Genomic DNA, 12,966 nt, shown 5'->3' on the forward strand with positions numbered 1-12,966 from the left:
AGTGTTTGAGTTCATTTTGACAAAATCATACATGCAAGGAATTTTATTTCAATCTCCTTTCCTTTCCCCCTTTTCCTTCCCTCCTCCCTCCCCCTATTCTTTCTGCTTTACCCTACTAAACTTCCTTTCTTCTATATATACCTATATATATCCCAGGGACAGGTAATTCCTAGGGGTTTGTTCTGGTTTAGATATGAGGTGTCTCCCAAAAGGCTCATATTAGGCAATGCAGAAATGTTCGTAGGTGAAACAATTAGATTATGAGAGCTATAATCTAATCAGTGGTTGGATGAATTTGAAAAATTAATAATTTTAAGGGATTACTGGGTGGTGACTGTAAGTGAGTAGAGAATGATTAGAAGAAATAATTCACTGGGGGTGTGACCTTGGGGATTATATTTTGTCCTTGGCTCTTTGCTCTTTCTTCTTTCTTCCTGGCTACCGTGAGCTGAGCTTTCCTCCACCATCCTGCTCTGCCATGAAGTTCTACCTCACCCTAGGCAGGGTGATGGAATCCGCCAGGCATGGATGGAGCCTCTGAAACTGTGAGCCCCAAATAATTTTTTGGGCTCTGAGTTGTTCTTGTCAGGTATTTTGGTCACAGTGATGGAAAGGTGACTAACACAGGGTTGTGGACAGCTTGGCTGGAGCTGCTTTGCATGGGAAGACTGCCGGATCCAGGGCTGGGCCCCCATCCAACTCATTATCCAACTCTCACACACCAAGCCAATATTGCCACTGCCATAAATCAACCCAGGACCAGGTACCTGGTAGCTAGGGACAGCCCCTACTATGGAAATTGACCAACCCTAAACTGGTTGCCCTACCTTGACTTTCCTGTAGGAACTTAAACAATGGATTTGGCCTAGGCTCTTCCCACCCTCCTGCTCTGCCCCTTAACTAAACCTGGTTATTCTTCCTCCAGCCTCCTGTGATATGAATGCCCCATGTCTTGGAATGTCAGCAATAACATCTTCTTTCAATGGCATTATCCTCTCTGTGTCTTCAATCAGTCACCTGCTGAATTAAGACTCAGACATGGAGACTGCTCACAGTTTACTTCAGTTTGTTCCTTTTCTAGTTTTTTAAATAGAATCTGAAGTCATCAATTTGAGTTTTTTTTTTAATATGTTGAATTTATTGCTCTCAATTTCTCTCTAAACACTGCTTTCATTGAATGCCACAGTACTGGCCTACTGGGTTTTGCATACATCATTCAGGCATAAATACTTTCTAATCTTCCTTTTAATTTTTTTTTTTACTTATGGGTTATTTGGAAGAGTGTTAGTTTTCAAATCCATGAGGATTTCCTAGATATCGCTGTTATTGACTTTTAAATTAATTTCATTATCACAAGAGAATATGCTTTATTTAATTTAAATTCTTTCAAATATATTGAGTCCTGGATTATGAAGAAGAATATAATATATGTTAGTGGGTATTTTATGGGTATTTAGAATGAATATTTTGTTGTTGTTGGGTAGAATTTTCTATAAATATCAATTATGTCAAATTGACTGATAGTGTTTTTCAAATCTTCCATATCATTGACAATTATTCAGTTGTTCTATTTGTTATGTCAATCTTCTGAGTGGATATTGAGATCTCTAATTAAAATTGTTGGTTTCTCTAGTTCTTACAGTTCTATTTGCCTTTTTGGGGGAGGGGTGCGGAGTTCCAGGGGTTGAACTCAGACCGCTATCCCCAGCCCTATGTTGTATTTTATTTAGAGTCAGGGTCTCACTGAGTTGCTTAGTGCCTGCTTTTGCTGAGGTTGGCTTTGAACTCGTGGTCCTACTGCCTCAGCCTCCTGAGCCATTGGGATTACAGGCATGCACCATCACATCGGGCATTTGTTTTTGTTTCATATATTTTGAAGCACTGTTAATAGATGCATAAATATTTATTAATGGGAAATTATCTTTTCTCCCTGCTAATGTTCTATACAATAAAAGTCTACTTTGATCATGCCATTCAAGCTATTTATTTATTGTTTTTATTTTTTATTGCAGTGTAGTTGACAAAAGTCATATGAGTTTATGGTGTCCAATGTAGTGTCTTGGAATATGTATACATTGTGAAATGGGTAAACCAAGCTAATTAAATCAAGCTTGCTATTGATTAGTGTCAATGTGGCATATATTTTTTATTTTTAACCTACTTTTGTCCTCGTAGTAAAATGGTGTATGAGTATATGTGTGTGTGTTGTGCACCATATAGTTTTCTATTTCTTTTTTCAGCTTGGCCATCTCTACCTTTCAACTGGAGTCTTCAGACTACTGTGATTATTAGTATACTTGGGTTTAATTTTAGGATTTTCCTATTTTCTCATTTCTCCCATCAATTGTGTTATTCCTCTTTCTGCTGCCTTTTACCTTACTTGAGAATGTTTATGGCTCATTTTTCATCTGTGTTGGCTAATTAATCACAACTCTTTGTTATATGGTTTTTAAATAACTGCTCTAAGCCTTAGGTATCCATCTTTTAAATTATCACTGTTAACTTTCAAGTGATTCTGTACAATTTGTGAAATATAAGATCCTTAATGCTATACATCCTTGCTTGTATTTTGCCCTCTTATTTCCATATATCTTATTCCTCTATATGGTGTAGACCTCCTAGGACATTTTTTTTAAGAATTCAGTTCTCTTTAAAGAGATTAGAATAATAGGGAAATTGTTTTATAATGAAGTTAATTATTTTATAACATAGTTAACATTTCTGATGCTATTTATTCCTTTGTGAAGATTGGTTTTTATGATAATATTTCTTTTCTTTCTGAAGGTATATCTTATAGTATAGGTCTACTGGTAATTACTTCTTACAGCTTTAAAAAATCTGAAAAAAAATATTTTTCCTTAATTTTGAAAGACATTTTCAATGGGTTCAGAAGTCTACTTGTCTTTCATCGCTGGAAGGATATTGTTCTTCTATCTCTGACTTGTATTGTTTCTGGAAAGAAGGCAGCAGTGTATTTCTTTGTTCACCTGTAATAACTGCATCCCCTTTTTCTGGATACTTGAAAGATTTTCTCTTGGTTGCTGGTTTTTAGCAATGTGGTTGTTAGGTGTTTGCTGTAGTTTTCTTCATGTTTCCTTTGCTTGAGATTTATTATGATTTGGGGGGCTATGAGTTCATTATTTTCATTAATATCTTGAAAAAAATTCATCTTCAGATATTTTTGTTTCGCCTTTTTCTTTTCTTCAGCAATTCATATTACACATTTTGATGTTGTCCTAAGCTAACTAATGCCACATCTGTTTTGTTCTATTATTTTTCCTTCTGTGATTAACTTTGGATAGTTTGTAATGCTGTGTCTTCCAGTATTACAAGACATAGCATTACTTATTAATCTTTTTTTTCTACAATGTCAAAGCTACTATACACCCAGCCAGTGTATTTTTTTTAGCTCAATATTATAATTTTCCATCTGTAAAAGTGTTTTTAACCTCTTCTGCGCCTTTACTCAGCATGGTTTGTCTTTCCTCTACCATCTCGGACACATGGAGTTCAGGAGAAACACCTATTTCAGTTCCTGTCAATATTAAGTCTATCATCTCTGTTATTTCTGGGTCAGTTTTGGTTGGTTGATTTTTTTTCCCTTCCTCGTGATTGCATGTTATCGCTTCATTGCATGCCTAACAGTTTTTTAAAACACATTGTTGGGATTTGTTGTTACATATTCCTATATGCACATAATATAACAGTATAATTTGGGCAGTATCACTCCCTAGCATTTTTCCCCTCTTGGTCCTTTTCCTCAACTGATCTCCCTTTGATTTTCATGAGATCCATCCCCCACCTTTGTTTTCCTTTATTCCTTTCTAGTTTCTGCATGAATTTGACTTATTTCACGCAACATGATTATCTTTAGTACTATCTGTTTTCCTGCAAATGACATAATTTTATTTTCTTTATGGCTAAATAAAATTTCACTCTGTCTATATACCACATTTTTCTTTATGCATTCATCCATCAATGGATACCTAGGCTGATTCCATAGTTTGTCAGTTGTGAATTGTGCTGCTATGAACATGGGTATGCATGAATCACTATGCAAAATGACTTTAATTCTTTAAGATAAATACCAAGGAGGGGTATACCTGGGTAATATGGTGGTTCCATGCCTTGTCTTTTTTTTTTTTAAATTTTTTATTGTTGGCTGTTCAAAACATTACATAGTTCTTGATATATCATATTTCACAATTTGATTCAAGTGGGTTATGAGCTCCCATTTTTACCCCATATACAGATTGCAGAATCACATCAGTTACACATCCATTGATTTACATATTGCCATACTAGTGTCTGTTGTATTCTGCTGCCTTTCCTATCCTCTACTATCCCCTCTCCCCTCCCCTCCCCTCCCCTCCCCTCCCCTCTTCTCTCTCTGCCCCCTCTACTGACATTCGTTTGTCCCCCTTATATTATTTTTTCCCTTCCCCTCACTTCCTCTTGTATGTACTTTTGTATAACTCTGAGGGTCTCCTTCCATTTCCATGCATTTTCCCTTCTCTCTCCCTTTCCCTCCCACCTCTCATCCCTGTTTAATGTTAATCTTCTTCTCATGCTCTTCGACCCTACTCTGTTCTTAGTTACTCTCCTTATATCAAAGAAGACATTTGGCATTTGTTTTTTAGGGATTGGCTAGCTTCACTTAGCATAATCTGCTCTAATGCCATCCATTTCCCTGTAAATTCTATGATTTTGTCATTTTTTAATGCAGAGTAATACTCCATTGTGTATAAATGCCACATTTTTTTTATCCATTCATCCATTGAAGGGCATCTAGGTTGGTTCCACAGTCTAGCTATTGTGAATTGTGCTGCTATGAACATCGATGTAGCAGTGTCCCTGTAGCATGCTCTTTTTAGGTCTTTAGGGAATAGACCGAGAAGGGGAATAGCTGGGTCAAATGGTGGCTCCATTCCCAGCTTTCCAAGAAACCTCCATACTGCTTTCCAAATTGGCTGCACCAATTTGCAGTCCCACCAGCAATGTACAAGTGTACCCTTTTCCCCACATCCTCGCCAGCACTTGTTGTTGTTTGACTTCATAATGGCTGCCAATCTAACTGGAGTGAGATGGTATCTTAGGGTGGTTTTGATTTGCATTTCTCTGACTGCTAGAGATGGTGAGCATTTTTTCATGTACTTGTTGATTGACTGTATGTCCTCCTCTGAGAAGTGTCTGTTCAGGTCCTTGGCCCAGTTGTTGATTGGGTTGTTTGTTCTCTTATTGTCTAATTTTTTGAGTTCTTTGTATACTCTGGATATTAGGGCTCTATCTGAAGTGTGAGGAGTAAAGATTTGTTCCCAGGATGTAGGCTCTCTATTTACCTCTCTTATTGTATCTTTTGCTGAGAAAAAACTTTTTAGTTTGAGTAAGTCCCATTTGTTGATTCTAGTTATTAACTTTTGTGCTATGGGTGTCCTATTGAGGAATTTGGAGCCCGACCCCACAGTATGTAGATCGTAGCCAACTTTTTCTTGTATCAGACGGCGTGTCTCTGATTTGATATCAAGCTCCTTGATCCATTTTGAATTCACTTTTGTGCATGGCGAGAGAAAGGGATTCAGTTTCATTTTGTTGCATATGGATTTCCAGTTTTCCCAGCACCATTTGTTGAAGATGCTATCCTTCCTCCATTGCATGCTTTTAGCCCCTTTATCAAATATAAGGTAGTTGTAGTTTTGTGGATTGGTTTCTGTGTCCTCTATTCTGTACCATTGGTCCACCCGCCTGTTTTGGTACCAGTACCATGCTGTTTTTGTTACTATTGCTCTGTAGTATAGTTTGAAGTCTGGTATCGCTATACCGCCTGATTCACACTTCCTGCTTAGAGTTGTTTTTGCTATTCTGGGTCTTTTATTTTTCCATATGAATTTCATGATTGCTTTCTCTATTTCTACAAGAAATGCCGTTGGGATTTTGATTGGCATTGCATTAAACCTATAGAGAACTTTTGGTAATATCGCCATTTTGATGATGTTAGTTCTGCCTATCCATGAACAGGGTATATTTTTCCATCTTCTAAGATCTTCTTCTATTTCTCTCTTTAGGGTTCTGTAGTTTTCATTGTATAAGTCTTTCACCTCTTTTGTTAGGTTGATTCCCAAGTATTTTTTTTTTTTTGAAGATATTGTGAATGGAGTGGTTGTCCTCATTTCCATTTCAGAGGATTTTTCGCTGATATACAGGAATGCCTTTGATTTATGCGTGTTGATTTTATATCCTGCCACTTTGCTGAATTCATTTATTAGCTCTAATAGTTTCTTTGTAGACCCTTTTGGGTCTGCTAGGTATAGAATCATGTCATCTGCAAATAGTGATAATTTAAGTTCTTCTTTTCCTATTTTGATGCCTTTAATTTCTTTCGTCTGTCTAATTGCTCTGGCCAGTGTTTCGAGAACTATGTTGAACAGAAGTGGTGAGAGAGGGCATCCCTGTCTTGTTCCAGATTTTAGAGGGAATGCCTTCAATTTTTCTCCATTCAGAATGATGCTAGCCTGAGGCTTAGCATAGATTGCTTTTACAATATTGAGGTATGTTCCTGTTATCCCTAGTTTTTCTAGAGTTTTGAACATAAAGGGATGCTGTACTTTGTCGAATGCTTTTTCCGCATCTATCGAGATGATCATATGATTCTTATTTTTAAGTCTATTGATGTGGTGAATAACATTTATTGATTTCCGTATATTGAACCAGCCTTGCATCCCAGGGATGAATCCTACTTGATCATGGTGCACAATTTTTTTGATAAGTTTTTGTATCCGAGTGGCCAGAATTTTATTGAGGATTTTTGCATGTAGGTTCATTAGAGATATTGGTCTGTAGTTTTCTTTCTTTGAAGTGTCTTTGTCTGGTTTAGGTATCAGGGTGATGTTGGCCTCGTAGAATGAATTTGGAAGTTCTCCCTCTTTTTCTATTTCCCGAAGTAGCTTGAAAAGTATTGGTATTAGTTCCTCTTTAAAGGTTTTGTAAAACTCTGCTGTATACCCATCCGGTCCTGGGCTTTTCTTAGTTGGTAGTCTTTTGATGGTTTCTTCTATTTCCTCAATTGATATTGGTCTGTTTAGGTTGTCTATATCCTCCTGACTCAATCTGGGCAGATCATATGACTTAAGAAATTTATCTATGCCTTCACTATCTTCTAATTTATTGGAGTATAAGGATTCAAAATAATTTTTGATTATCTTCTGTATTTCTGAAGTGTCTGTTGTGATATTGCCTCTTTCATCCCGTATGTTAGTAATTTGAGTTCTCTCTCTTCTTCTCTTCGCTAGCATGGCTAAGGGTCTGTCGATTTTGTTTATTTTTTCAAAGAACCAACTTTTAGTTTTGTCAATTTTTTCAATTGTTTCTTTTGTTTCGATTTCATTAATTTCAGCTCTGATTTTAATTATTTCTTGCCTTCTACTTCTTTTGCTGTTGTTTTGCTCTTCTTTTTCTAGGATTTTGAGATGAAGTATGAGATCATTTATTTGTTGTTTTTTTCTTTTTTTAAGGAATGAACTCCAAGCAATGAATTTTCCTCTTAGAACTGCTTTCAATGTGTCCCATAGATTCCGATATGTTGTGTCTGTGTTTTCATTAATCTCTAAGAATTTTTTAATTTCTTCCTTGATGTCTTCTATAACCCATTGATCATTCAGTAACCTATTGTTCATTCTCCAAGTGATGTATTCTTTTTCCTTCCTTCTTTTATCGTTGATTTTCAGTTCCATTCCATTATGATCAGATAGGATGCATGGTATTATCTCTACTCCTTTATATTGTCTAAGAGTTGCCCTGTGACATAATATATGATCTATTTTTGAGAAGGATCCATGTGCTGCTGAGAAAAAAGTGTAACTGCCTGATGTTGGGTGGTATATTCTATATATGTCAATTAAGTCTAGGTTATTAATTGTGTTATTGAGTTCTATAGTTTCCTTATTCAACTTTTGTTTGGAAGATCTGTCCAGTGGTGATAGAGGTGTGTTGAAGTCTCCTATGATTATTGTATGGTGGTCTATTAGACTCTTGAACTTGAGAAGAGTTTGTTTGATGAACGTAGCTGCACCATTGTTTGGGGCATATATATTTATGATTGTTATGTCTTGTTGGTGTATGGTTCCCTTGAGCAGTATGTAGTGTCCCTCTTTATCCCTTTTGATTAACTTTTGCTTGAAATCTATTTTATTTGATATGAGTATGGATAGTCCTGCTTGTTTCCGAAGTCCATATGAGTGATATGATTTTTCCCAACCTTTCACCTTCAGCCTATGTATGTCTTTTCCTATCAAATGCGTCTCCTGTAGGCAGCATATTGTTGGGTCTTGTTTTGTGATCCATTCTACTAGCCTGTGTCTCTTAATTGGTGAGTTTAAGCCATTAACATTTAGGGTTATTATTGAGATATGGGTTGTTCTTCCAGCCATATTTGTTTATTTATGTTACTAAACATGGTTTGTTTTCCTCTTTGATTATTTCCCCCCCTTTAGTGTCCTACCTCCCACTGTTGGTTTTCATTGTTATTTTCCATTTCCTCTTCCTGTAATGTTTTGCCAAGGATGTTTTGAAGAGATGGTTTTCTAGCTGCAAATTCTTTTAACTTTTGTTTATCGTGGAAGGTTTTAATTTCATCTTCCATCCTGAAGCTTAATTTCGCTGGAAACACAATTCTTGGTTGGAACCCATTTTCTTTCAGTGTTTGAAATATGTTATTCCAGGATCTTCTAGCTTTCAGAGTCTGTGTTGAAAGATCAGCTGTTATCCTGATTGGCTTATCCCTAAATGTGATCTGCTTCCTTTCTCTTGTAGCTTTTAAAATTCTCTCCTTATTCTGTATGTTGGGCATCTTCATTATAATGTGTCTAGGTGTGGGTCTCTTATGATTTTGCACATTCGGCGTCCTGTAGGCTTCTAGGATTTGGGATTCTGTCTCATTCTTCAAGTCTGGGAAGTTTTCTCGTATTATTTCATTGAATAGATTGCTCATTCCTTTGGTTTGAAACTCTGTCCCTTCCTGTATCCCAATGACTCTTAAATTTGGTCTCTTGATGTTATCCCATATTTCTTGGATGTTCTGCTCATGGTTCCTTAACAGTCTTGCTGAGCTGTCTATGTTCTTTTCAAGTTGAAATACTTTATCTTCATTGTCTGATGTTCTGTCTTCTAAGTGTTCTACTCTGCTGGTAGTATTCTCAATTGAGTTTTTAAGTTGGCTTATTGCTTCCTGCATTTCTAGGATTTCTGTTTGTTTGTTTTTTATAACCTCTATTTCCCTGTATAGTTGATCTTTTGCTTCTTGGATTTGTTTATGTAATTCATTGTTGAAGTGATCTTTCATTGTCTGATTTTGCTGTCTGATGTCTTCCTTGAGACTCCAGATCATCTGAAGCATGTATATCCTGAATTCTTTATCTGACATTCCATCTGCTGCAGCTATTACCTCTTCTAACATTGAGTTGACCTGCAATGCTTGTGGTCCTTTCTTTCCTTGTCTCTTCATACTGTTCGCGTTCCTTTCTACTTGGTGAAACTGTTGTGCTATTGAATTTTCCCCCTATATATTTATATTGGTCTTGTATAGTTGCAAAGTCTCCCTCGAAGGCGCGGGCGGTGGCTCTGCCCCTCCTCCAATTGGGGCAATGTGCCTACCACGCCGGCAGGCCGCTGGGCCTGCTCTGCCGGTTGGTAGCAGGTCCACCGACCTTGCAGGCGTGGGCGCATGCCTTGTCTTTTGAGGAGACTCCATACTGATTTCCATAGCAGCTGCACTAATCTATAGTCCCACCAATGATGTAAAAGTGTTCTTTTTTCTCCACAACCTTTCCATACATTGTAGATTTTACCATGTTGTCTGTTTTTCTGTTTATAAATATGTTCATGATCTTTGTTCTGCCGCAGGACTGTTATTTGGAAGTGGTTTTATACTTTCAGATTTTGCTTTTAAGCTTCATGAGAATCTGAAAAGTATATATTTGAATCCTAATTTTCTCCAACTAGTGAGTCAGAACCTTCTGGGCATTCTACTTGCTGCCCCATGATTAATGAGGTTTCCCCTTAGGGCTGTAATTGTGCTCCTTCTCATCCTTTGGGCATTTTGACTCTAGATCTGGCTTTTTAAAAAAAAAAAATTTATACTGATTTATACTTAGCTAAAAACTCCAGGGGACTATCTGGGGTTCTGCAAACACTCTCTGTGTGTGCCACCACAACCATGTGGGCACTTTGAGCTGCAAACTCTTAAGTTACACAGATTCCCAACCCCATCTCTTCCACTCAGAGAGACACTGGACTTTGCCTGTGTTTTCTCTTTGCAGTGTCATAGCCAGGCAGTAATTTGGGCAGTTAACTTTGGATAATTGCTCCCTTCCTTTATTTCAATTTTCCTGAGATCTCTCTGCTGTATTCCTTCCTTCTTGGGGCCTTGAACAGTGTGTTTTATAAATTTTGTTCATTTTTTTAGTTGTTCAATTGGGAAGGTGAATCCATCCTCATTGTTTCATGTTATTCTGAAGTGGCTGTCTCCTCTCCTACATTATTCCTGTTTCTTATATGAACAAAGAAGGAGTAAGAGAGATTAGGTAACGTGCCCAAGGGGACAGTACACAGGTAATAAGAGACACAGAACTGAATGTAAATCTTCCAGGCTCCCAAGATGATGTTCTTAAGCATAAGACTGGGAAACTTTTATATGTAGTATGAATCAATGTATTCGATGATTGTTGTGTTTATGTGTGTCTATCACAGTAAGAAACATTGGAAAAATTTCTAATGGAAGTTGCTTCTCCTTTCTCCCTTTCAAAGATGAATGTAAGATACGTGAAGAACCAGTAATTTTAGTTTCATCTGCAAATGAAATTGATGTTCGTGCCTGTCCCCTTAACCCAAATGAAAACATAGGCTCGGTGATTTGGTATAAAAATGACAGCAAGACACCTATATCAACGGAGCAAGACTCCAGGATTCATCAAGAAAAGGATAAACTCTGGCTTGTCCCCGCTAAGGTAGAGGATTCAGGACATTACTACTGCTCAGTAAGGTAAGAGAGTCCTCTGTTACAAACGTGTTCCAAGTACATACAATAGTTGAGGACAGAAAAATCTCTAAATAATTTTTAATTTCCCGGTTTAACTTTATTTTAGAAATTCAACTTTCTGCCTTAAAATTAAAATAACTGCCAAGTTTGTGGAAAATGAACCTAACTTGTGTTACAATACAGAAGCTATATTCACACAGAAATTGCGCATTGCCGGAGATGGAAGACTTGTGTGTCCTCATTTGGATTTTTTTAAAGATGAAAATAATGAGTTTCCCACAGTAAAATGGTATAAGGTAATTTTATTTTAAATATGGCATTTTACTTATCTAGTAGATGAAATAGTTTTCTGTGTTGGACACAAAATGAATCTGCAAAGTGTTTTTTCCATTTCTAGATTGTATTCTTCTGTCGTTGTGAAGGTTAATAGGGAATCTAAAAAGAATCATAAGATTGCATTCATTTAATTTGAAGCTTAACTAAAATCTTACTTATCATTGTATTTATTTAATAAGATATAGTTGAGAAAAGTAACAGGATAAATGAAACCTGTTTAAGGACAAGACTGATTATAAAGTGAGATGTTTAAAAGATTACTATCTATTACAACATATATTACTCCATGTTTTATTTAAAACTAAGTGGTCCTTAAATAACTTGATAGTTTCTGTAACTGTTAGAAAAGTGGCTTGACTAGCATTTCATATCATATTTTGGCACTTTTAACCTACCTCATCTGGTAGAACTTAATGGGAAATCATCTTTTAGAGGTTAGGAAAAGCAAAATAGTATCAGTGAAGAAAGAGAGCACAGCATTGATAAGAAATTACAGTGTTCACATTCTTTCCTCAAACACGTTTTTCTTGCTTAATTAATTTGCCCTTCACTTGTGTTTGTAGCACAAGGCTCCGGCATAAAAAATTTAATGATTTTTGCAAAAAGAAAATTTTTTTAGGTATATTGGGCAAAGTAACTAGTTAATTTTCAATGCTTCTTTTCTCCCTCTTGTCTAGGATTGCAAACCTCTGATTCTTGACAACGTATACTTCGTTGGAGTCACAAATACGCTTATTGTGATGAATGTGTCAGAGGGCCATAGAGGGAAGTACACTTGTCATGCGTCCTACATGTACTCGGGAAAGCAATATTATATTACCCGGGCAATAGAATTTATTACTCTAGGTGAGTCATAACTCCAACCCCAGGAGTTTAGATCTAGAGAGGCCCAGACACCATGACTTGAACATTACTTTCGTTGTCTGTAGAGGAACTAAATCTAAGAGAAGGTTGATGACTCCACAAAGGTCCCATGGCTTTAGTTTAGCTTTTTGTTCCTGAATATGTAATGGAAACATTTTTCATTTTCATTTTAGATGCAGTGATACTTAAACAGAGATGTTATGAGCTAAGTTTTCCAACTGACCTAGGAGCCTTATTGTTTGACATGGCTAAAGATGTTCTTTGGAGAGCTCTGGGGCTCCCCTGGCTGAGAGCCTGTCCTTGAGGAGTCTTTGAGTGTCTCTGAACAAGAATAATTGCCACAAATGAGCCTTGGGATAAGTTATACTCCCAGAACCTACTCCTGTGCGTTCTGTGTTAGCCCAGTCATTTGCCCTCTCTAAGGCTGTTTCCTCTTTTGTAACATGACACCACCTCCCAAGGTCATTGGGAAGCTTAGATTTGAGGATGTGCAGCTTGTGTTCACGTGTCTGATGCAAAGCGGTGTGAAGTGCAACACGGGTGTGCAGCTAGTTGTGATTGTTCTTAATTTTCTTTGGGCTTTCAGTTCTGTATTAACCGTGTTTCATATTAAGTTATTTGACAACAAAATGAAGCAAAATGTACTTCTATAGATTACCTAAAAATGGGCAGGACACTCAGGCTTTCTGTAAATGTTGGCTTGGAGAATAGAACAGTTAATCTAACTGGAAGTTTTG

The 12,966-nt window shown here is 36.9% G+C and overlaps 1 protein-coding gene across 11 annotated transcripts in view; it reads left to right on the top strand.

Moving 5' to 3' along the window:
• The window catches only part of Il1r1 (interleukin 1 receptor type 1), an 80,628-nt gene that overhangs the window by 55,157 nt on the left and 12,505 nt on the right, over nucleotides 1–12,966 (top strand). For 9 of the 11 annotated variants that reach the window (XM_046420028.2, XM_046420026.2, XM_046420032.2 and 6 more), the window contains 3 exons: nucleotides 10,798–11,032; nucleotides 11,136–11,325; nucleotides 12,043–12,211. In XM_046420028.2, coding sequence (XP_046275984.1) covers nucleotides 10,798–11,032; nucleotides 11,136–11,325; nucleotides 12,043–12,211 — 594 coding nt within the window. The remainder of the gene's footprint in view (nucleotides 1–10,797; nucleotides 11,033–11,135; nucleotides 11,326–12,042; nucleotides 12,212–12,966) is intronic. The other 2 variants (XM_046420035.2, XM_046420036.2) reach the window with 1 other exon arrangement.

Source organism: Marmota monax, unplaced genomic scaffold, assembly GCF_021218885.2.
Source record: "Marmota monax isolate L192 unplaced genomic scaffold, Marmota_monax_Labrador192_F-V1.1 WCK01_AAM20220418_F8-fsc00178, whole genome shotgun sequence".
Taxonomy (NCBI): Eukaryota; Metazoa; Chordata; class Mammalia; order Rodentia; family Sciuridae; genus Marmota; species Marmota monax.